At 53.6% G+C, this 9,072-nt stretch overlaps 1 protein-coding gene across 1 annotated transcript; it reads right to left on the bottom strand.

Annotated features, from left to right (window-relative positions):
- Positions 1-634: 634 nt before the first annotated feature.
- LOC141112930 (proteasome subunit alpha type-1) lies at positions 635-9,039 on the bottom strand (the record flags this gene model as incomplete). The annotated part of the gene is given in 4 exon segments (XM_073606034.1): positions 635-926; positions 3,377-3,481; positions 7,665-7,744; positions 8,910-9,039. Coding segments are annotated over 4 exon segments (372 nt in total), but the record flags the coding sequence as incomplete, so codon positions are not given.
- Positions 9,040-9,072: the final 33 nt, after the last annotated feature.

The raw sequence follows: 9,072 nt of genomic DNA, 5'->3' as shown, positions 1-9,072 counted from the left end.
TTATATATACATACATATACATGACCGAAAGTATCAGTACTTGTACTCGCCGATAAAAAAAAAAAAACCTAATTGAAATCCATAGAACGTTGAATCTTACATATACTTTTGTGTCTTTGGTAGTATCCTGTATGCATATATATATACTTCCTGAAAAAGCCATGGGGCGAAACATGTAAAAGAAAGTGCATAGAGGATTCCATTAAAGTCACTGCAACATACACAGCGGATGTTACCAAAATAATACCTTATGAACGTCCAGACAGGGGAGGGGGGAGGAATCTGATGTCACACACACTGCACAGCATAGGAGCTGGGTGTAATTTGAGACCCGAGTGGAGGGAATAGAAAACATGCACAGCTGAGGCTGTCAATCACGTGCTGGGGGAGGCAGGGCGGGGTCCCGAGATCACCCGATGACATCATCTCAGACAGTCAGAAGTGACTAGAAGCCTGCAGTGCTCTGGACTGAGACAAGTACACACTATAGACGGAAGTGCTTTGTTCAGATTTCATGTCTGAGAGGTTTACAAATCACTTCAACATTTAAAAAACTTCCCAGTCCAATATCATAATTATATAGAAACGGTCACTGTCTGCGATACATAAACCTAAAATCAAAACTTTTCAAAAATAAAATTCAAAATCAAGGAAAATTTTATTTTATTTTATTCACCTCATTAGTGATCAACACAAGTCATAGAAAAAGAGAACCATTTCTGTTCAGCCCAGCCGGGGGGGGGGGGGATGGGTGTACATGCCATACTTGGGGGGTGGGGGAGGGGTGGTAGAGACGGGTGTACACCCCGTACCCGGGAGGACAGTGATGGTCGACTAAACAGGAACGTAAAAAAAACAAAAAATGAACTCTAGTGCTCCATCGGCTCCTCTGGTTTGTCGGCCACGTCCTCTGCGGGGGGCGCCACCTGCGGGGAGGAGAGGAGAAGTTCACTATAATAAATCACACAACACATGGAATTCCCATAGTGACAGCGGTGAGGATAATGACACCCCCACCCCCTCCCCCACCCCCACCCCCACCTGTGTGGGCACAAAGAAAATACTGCTCAGAATAATCAGAATCTCTCTTTACTATTTCCAGTTCTGTTTGGGTGGAAGGAACGGCCACTTCTGATTGGCTGCTACAAGCAACACGTCCAGAATGATATCGGGGGGAGGGGAGGGGGGCTCCAAAATATTTAATTGGTGGAGTTGTGAAAGTATTAAAGTAGAATTCCAGGCTAACCGCCCAACGACTTTAACTGCCCCCACGGACATGAACTGCGGGGCGGCGGCAGCTACAGGCGAAACCACGTACCGGTATGAGATTTATAATTCAGTGTTTTGTGGCGCACACATGATTGGGCACAGCGGGAGCCAATCAGTGGGTCCAGCAGACCACGATGTCCGCCAATCGTTCCTGACCGAGGCAGATCACCGTTTTATTAGTAAGACAGAGATCCTGTGTTTCTGCTAAGAAGGAACACAGATCTCCTCTCTTCCTACAGTTGAAGCTCCTCCCCCACACAGTTAGCAAACACCCCCTAGGAACACATTTAATCCTTTGATCGCCCCTGTTAACCCCTTCCCCAGCCAGTGTCATTATAGTACAGTGACAGTGCACATATTTAGCACCGATCACTGTATTGGTGTCACTGGTCCCCACAAAGTGTCACTAGTATCAGATTGTCGGCCGCAATGTCGCAGTCCCGCTATAAGTCACCGATCGCCGCCATTACTAGTAAAAATTAAAATAAATGAAAAATTCCACAAAAATATCCCGAATTTTGTAAATGCTATAAATTTTGCACAAACCAATCAATATATACGCTTATTGGGATTTTTTTTTTACCAAAAATATGTAGCAGAATATATATTGCCCTAAATTGATGAAGAAATTTGATTTAATTTTTTTTTTTTTTTTTTTTTTTATTGGTTATTTTTTTGCGCTATAAACGTAAAAAAAAAAATGGACCAACAATTTTGAAAACAAAACAAAAAAAAAAAATTTTTACTTTCTGCTAGAATAAATATCCAATAGAATTTTTTTTTAAATCTAAATTTCAATAAGCGTATATTGAATGGTTTGTGCAAAAGTTATAGAATTTACAAAATAGGGAATATTTTTATGGAATTTTCATTTATTGAAATTTGTACTAGTAATGGCAAAGTAGTAAAGAAACAAAAAAAAACACAGAGGTGATCAAATACCACCAAAAGAAAGCTCTATTTGTGGGGGGGGGGGGACATCGATTTTATTTATGTAGTGTCGCACGACCGCGCAATTGTCAGTTAAAGTAACGCAGTGCTGTATCGCAAAAAATGGCCTGGTCATGAAGGGGGGTAAATTTTCTGGAGCTGAAGTGGTTAATCGCTTAACACCCCACCCCCCCACCCCCGGCCTATTCTGCCACTTTTCGTTTACATGTAACAATCACAATTTTTGCTATAAAATTACTCAGAACCTCCCAAACATTTATATTTATATCATATTTTTTTTTTTAAAGCAGAGGCCTTATAGAATAAATAAATAAACTGGCGGGTTTTGCAGTTTTTTACGTCACGCGGTATTTGCGAAGCGTTTTTTCAAAAGCTTCTTTTGAAAAGAAAAAACACTTTTTTGAATTTGAATGCAAAAAAAAAAAAAAAAAAACTACACAACATGATAACCCAATTTTTTTGTAAAATCGAACAGATGTTACGCCGAGTAAATAGATACCAAACATGTCGGCGACAATCTACATAAAATGTTACCATCGATCGAAGACGCTTTAAAAGCCTTTACAGGTCACCAATTTAGATGTAGAGGTGTGGTGATAGAATGACCGCCTCTGATGTGTGGGACGGTCGCATGCGTTCGCCTTTGTGCAGGGAGGCGGGGGACGCTTTGTTTAAAATTATTATTTTTTTTTTACACTGTCCCTTTAATTTGTTTTGATCTTTTATTGCTGTCAGAAGGATGTAAACATCCCCGGGGACCCCGGCAGGCGGCAGTGACAGGTCCTCTTTATGGAGAGGTTTGGGGGTCTTTTTTAGACTAGTTCGGGGTTAGCCTGGAATTCAGCTTTAAATCCCCATCCGGGACTACAGATCGGTAGAGGAGGTCACAGATGTCACTACTGCCCCCGAGTCACATGGTAGGACTGGTAAGTGACGGGCGGCTGGGGTGGCGCGGGAGGTGCACAAGTGACGTCACTCAACCGACACGTTCCATCGGCAATGCTCTTTGTGTCGGGGGCTTTTGCTGCCATTTGTGCTCCTACAGGGGGAGATTTCTCCTCACTTCCTGTGCTTTCACCAGGACAGAGAGAGATCTCCCAGCCCCCGCTGACAGAGGATCTAGACCCCTCCCATCAAGTTGTATGAAATGACTGACCTTCCTCTGCGGTCTCTCCTCCAGCCCCTCCAGGAATGAAGCCACCTCATCATCATCATAGATAGTGAACTCCATCTCCTTCCCCACAATGCCGATCGAGACGTTCTGCAGATAGAAACTCTCATGTTATTTCCCTCACACCGATCAGGGAGATGTGATGTCACCTTAGTGATGGGGGGGAGGGAGATGTGATGTCACCTTAGTGGTGGGGGGGGGGGGGGAGATGTGATGTCACCTTAGTGGTGGGGGGGGTGGGGAGATGTGATGTCACCTTAGTGATGGGGGGGATGGGGAGATGTGATGTCACCTTAGTGATGGGGGGGATGGGGAGATGTGATGTCACCTTAGTGGTGGGGGGGGTGGGGAGATGTGATGTCACCTTAGTGATGGGGGGGATGGGGAGATGTGATGTCACCTTAGTGATGGGGGGGATGGGGAGATGTGATGTCACCTTAGTGATGGGGGGGATGGGGAGATGTGATGTCACCTTAGTGATGGGGGGGGGGGGGGAGATGTGATGTCACCTTAGTGATGGGGGGGATGGGGAGATGTGATGTCACCTTAGTGATGGGGGGGATGGGGAGATGTGATGTCACCTTAGTGGTGGGGGGGGGGGGGGGAGATGTGATGTCACCTTAGTGGTGGGGGGGGTGGGGAGATGTGATGTCACTTTAGTTGTCGGGGGGGATGGCGGGGAGATGTGATGTCACCTTAGTGGTCGGGGGGAGGGAGATGTGATGTCACCTTAGTAGTCAGGGGGGGTGGGGGGGGAGATGTGATGTCACCTTAGTGGTGGGGGGGATGGGGGTGGGGAGATGTGATTTTACCTTAGTGGTCGGGGGGGATGGGGAGATGTGATGTCACCTTAGTGGTGGGGGGGGCGGGGAGATGCGATGTCAACTTAGTAGTGGGGGGGGCAGGGAGATGCGATGTCACCTTAGTGGTCAGGGGGGGAGGGGGCAGGGAAAAGTGATGTCACCTTAATGGTGGGGGGGGGTGGGGAGATGTGATGTCACTTTAGTGGTGGGGGGGGGGGCGGCGGGGACATGTGATGTCACCTTAGTGGTGGTGGGGGGTGGGGGGCGGGGAGATGTGATGTCACCTTAGTGGTGGTGGGGGGAGGGGGGCGGGGAGATGTGATGTCACTTTAGTGGTCTGGGGGGGGGGGGCGGGGAGATGTGATGTCACCTTAGTGGTGGTGGGGGGAGGGGGGCGGGGAGATGTGATGTCACTTTAGTGGTCGGGGGAGGGGGATGGGAGATGTGATGTCACCTTAGTGATGGGGGGGAGGGAGATGTGATGTCACCTTAGTGGTGGGGGGGGGGGGGGGGAGGGAGATGTGATGTCACCTTAGTGGTGGGGGGGGTGGGGAGATGTGATGTCACCTTAGTGGTGGGGGGGGGGGTGGGGAGATGTGATGTCACTTTAGTTGTCGGGGGGGATGGCGGGGAGATGTGATGTCACCTTAGTGGTCGGGGGGAGGGAGATGTGATGTCACCTTAGTAGTCGGGGGGGTGGGGGGGGGAGATGTGATGTCACCTTAGTGGTGGGGGGATGGGGGTGGGGAGATGTGATTTTACCTTAGTGGTTGGGGGGGATGGGGAGATGTGATGTCACCTTAGTGGTGGGGGGGCGGGGAGATGCGATGTCACCTTAGTGGTCAGGGGGGGAGGGGGCAGGGAAAAGTGATGTCACCTTAATGGTGGGGGGGGGGATGGGGAGATGTGATGTCACTTTAGTGGTGGGGGGGGGGGGGCGGCGGGGACATGTGATGTCACCTTAGTGGTGGTGGGGGGGGGTGGGGGGCGGGGAGATGTGATGTCACCTTAGTGGTGGGGGGGATGGGGGTGGGGAGATGTGATGTCACCTTAGTGGTGGTGGGGGGAGGGGGGCGGGGAGATGTGATGTCACCTTAGTGGTGGTGGGGGAGGGGGGCGGGGAGATGTGATGTCACTTTAGTGGTCTGGGGGGGGGGGGGCGGGGAGATGTGATGTCACCTTAGTGGTGGTGGGGGGAGGGGGGCGGGGAGATGTGATGTCACTTTAGTGGTCGGGGGAGGGGGGATGGGAGATGTGATGTCACCTTAGTGGTGGGGGGGATGGGGGTGGGGAGATGTGATGTCACTTTAGTGGTCGGGGGGGGTGGGGGGCGGGGAGATGTGATGTCACCTTAGTAGTCAGGGGGGGTGGGGAGATGTGATGTCACCTTAGTGGTCAGGGGGGGTGGGGAGATGTGATGTCACCTTAGTGGTCAGGGGGGGTGGGGAGATGTGATGTCACCTTAGTGGTCAGGGGGGGATGGGGGCGGGGAGATGTGACGTCACCTTAGTGGTCAGGGGGGGATGGGGGCGGGGAGATGTGATGTCACCTTAGTGGTCAGGGGGGGATGGGGGCGGGGAGATGTGACGTCACCTTAGTGGTCGGGGGGATGGGGGCGGGGAGATGTGATGTCACCTTAGTGGTGGTGGGGGAGGGGGGATGGGGCGGGGAGATGTGATGTCACCTTAGTGGTGTGGAGGGGGAGGGGAGATGTGATGTCACCTTAGTGGTCAGGGGGGGTGGGGGCGGGGAGATGTGACGTCACCTTAGTGGTCGGGGGGATGGGGGCGGGGAGATGCGATGTCACCTTAGTGGTGGTGGGGGGGGCGGAGAGATGTGATGTCACCTTAGTGGTCGGGGGGATGGGGCGAGGAGATGTGACGTCACCTTAGTGGTCGGGGGGATGGGGGCGGGGAGATGTGACGTCACCTTAGTGGTGGGGGGGCAGGGAGATGTGATGTTACCTTAGTGGTGGTGGTGGGGGAGGGGGAATGGGAGATGTGATGTCACCTTAGTGGTCAGGGGGGGATGGGGGCGGGGAGATGTGATGTCACCTTAGTGGTGTGGAGGGGGAGGGGAGATGTGATGTCACCTTAGTGGTCAGTGGGGGCGGGGAGATGTGACGTCACCTTAGTGGTCGGGGGGATGGGGGCGGGGAGATGTGACGTCACCTTAGTGGTGGTGGGGGAGGGGGGATGGGGCGGGGAGATGTGATGTCACCTTAGTGGTGTGGAGGGGGAGGGGAGATGTGATGTCACCTTAGTGGTCAGGGGGGGTGGGGGCGGGGAGATGTGACGTCACCTTAGTGGTTGGGGGGATGGGGGCGGGGAGATGCGATGTCACCTTAGTGGTGGTGGGGGGGGCGGAGAGATGTGATGTCACCTTAGTGGTCGGGGGGATGGGGGCGGGGAGATGTGACGTCACCTTAGTGGTCGGGGGGATGGGGGCGGGGAGATGTGACGTCACCTTAGTGGTCGGGGGGATGGGGGCGGGGAGATGTGACGTCACCTTAGTGGTCGGGGGGATGGGGGCGGGGAGATGTGACGTCACCTTAGTGGTCAGGGGGATGGGGGCGGGGAGATGTGACATCACCTTAGCGGTCGGGGGGATGGGGGCGGGGAGATGTGACGTCACCTTAGCGGTCAGGGGGATGGGGGCGGGGAGATGTGACGTCACCTTAGTGGTCGGTGGGATGGGGGCGGGGAGATGTGACGTCACCTTAGTGGTCGGGGGATGGGGGCGGGGAGATGTGACGTCACCTTAGTGGTCAGGGGGATGGGGGCGGGGAGATGTGACATCACCTTAGCGGTCGGGGGGAGGGGAGATGTGACGTCACCTTAGTGGTGGGGGTGGGGAAGGGAAATGTGATGTCACCTTAGTAGTCAGGGGGGGTGGGGGAAGGGAGATGCAATGTCACCTTAGTGGTCGGGGGGATGGGGGCGGGGAGATGTGATGTCACCTTAATGGTGTGGAGGGGGGAGGGGAGATGTGATGTCACCTTAGTGGTGGTGGTGGGGAGGGGGGATGGGGGCGGGGAGATGTGATGTCACCTTAGTGGTAGGGGGGAGGGGAGATGTGACGTCACCTTAGTGGTGGGGGTGGGGGAAGGGAAATGTGACGTCACCTTAGCGGTCGGAGGGGGGATGGGGCGGGAAGATGTGATGTCACCTTAGTGGTCGGGGGGGATGGGGGGCGGGGAGATGTGACGTCACCTTAGCGGTCGGGGGAGATGTGACGTCACCTTAGTGGTTGGGGGAAGGGAGATGTGACGTCACCTTAGCGGTCGGAGGGGGGCGGGGAGATGTGACGTCACCTTAGCGATTGGGGTGGGGAGATGTGACGTCACCTTAGTGGTCAGAGGGGGGATGGGGGCGGGGAGATATGATGTCACCTTAGTGGTGGTGGGGGAAGGGAGATGTGACGTCACCTTAGTGGTGGTCGGGGGTGGGGGAAGGGAGATGTGACGTCACCTTAGTGGTCAGGTCTTGTTCTGCAGGGAGAGTCTCTCGGAGGGCGCGCAGTCCGTGCTTCACCAGCTCATTCAGGTTACCTGTATGGGAACAACCAATCACACGGGTCAGGGACAGGAGTAAATAATGACTTTGCCCTCCCTGGTTCCCCCCATTCCCCTCTCATCAATATAATAATGAAGCTTCCATTTTCATGACCACCCTATGTAAGTCCCAGTGATGTCATGACTGGGTCTCTGTGTTTCTCTATGCAATGTAGATCATGGCTGGTGGGAGGGGATGGCAGGGGGCAGTACATCGCTTCCTGAAAACGTCCCAGCCCCCGGCCTCAGCACTCCTCTCAGGAGCACTCAGCCCTGATGCAAGCAGTGGGAGGAGTTATGCAAATATTAAAATGTCTTAATGTATGGGTGTCAATCTGGGGGAGTGGGCGTTCCTAGTCAGGCTGTATTTGCATAGGTAACGCCCACATATGATGCTGAGCCTCTATGACTTAGAGCAGGGGGAGGCAACCTGGGGCCCTCCAGCTGTTGTAGAACTACAAGTCCCATCATGCCTCTGGGAGTAATAACTGCCAGGTTGCAATGCCCCATGGGAAATGTAGTTCTACAACATCTGGAGGGCCCCAGGCTGCCTCCCCCTGACTTAAAGAACTGAATCCAATGAATGAAAGGGGCGGGGCCAGGGGCAGCCAGGCTGGGGAGGAAAGAGCTAGATTCTGGACGTCCTCCAGCCAGGAAATGGGGCGGGGCTCTATCTGACTTGCTGCAGCTTTTAATGCACATTGTGAGAAGCTCACAGTGTGCAGTGAAATCAGAGGAAACCGTTTCAGTCCAGGGGAGGAGCCGGGACACCTGTGCAAGCCTGAAGGGGAGGAGCCGGGACACCTGTGCAAGCCTGAAGGGGAGGAGCCGGGACACCTGTGCAAGCCTGAAGGGGAGGAGCCGGGACACCTGTGCAAGCCTGAAGGGGAGGAGCCGGGACACCTGTGCAAGACTGAAGGGGAGGAGCCGGGACACCTGTGCAAGACTGAAGGGGAGGAGCCGGGACACCTGTGCAAGACTGAAGGGGAGGAGCCGGTACACCTGTGCAAGACTGAAGGGGAGGACTGAATTTGATTTGGTGTAGAAATGGAGGCCGTCTCATAGCTGCTCTGTTACTTCCAATTACCCCTCCCCCACACTATGGCCCCACCCTCTCCAGAAAACATCCCCCCCCCCCACATATACAACACCCTGGACTCACAATCGCTGAACTCCGTCATGCGTCTCTCCAGGTAGGTGCGGGCGGACTGGGAGCGTGCCCCGATGGACATCGCCCTGCAATCAAAGTAGTTTGCAGAGGGGCAGGTCTGGAAGATGTGCGGACCCATGTCCTGCCGAAAGGGGGGAGATACAGAAATGTGTTA

Source organism: Aquarana catesbeiana, linkage group LG11 (assembly GCF_042186555.1).
Source record: "Aquarana catesbeiana isolate 2022-GZ linkage group LG11, ASM4218655v1, whole genome shotgun sequence".
NCBI classification, from domain to species: domain Eukaryota; kingdom Metazoa; phylum Chordata; class Amphibia; order Anura; family Ranidae; genus Aquarana; species Aquarana catesbeiana.
This window is presented reverse-complemented; position numbering and strand designations above follow the sequence as displayed.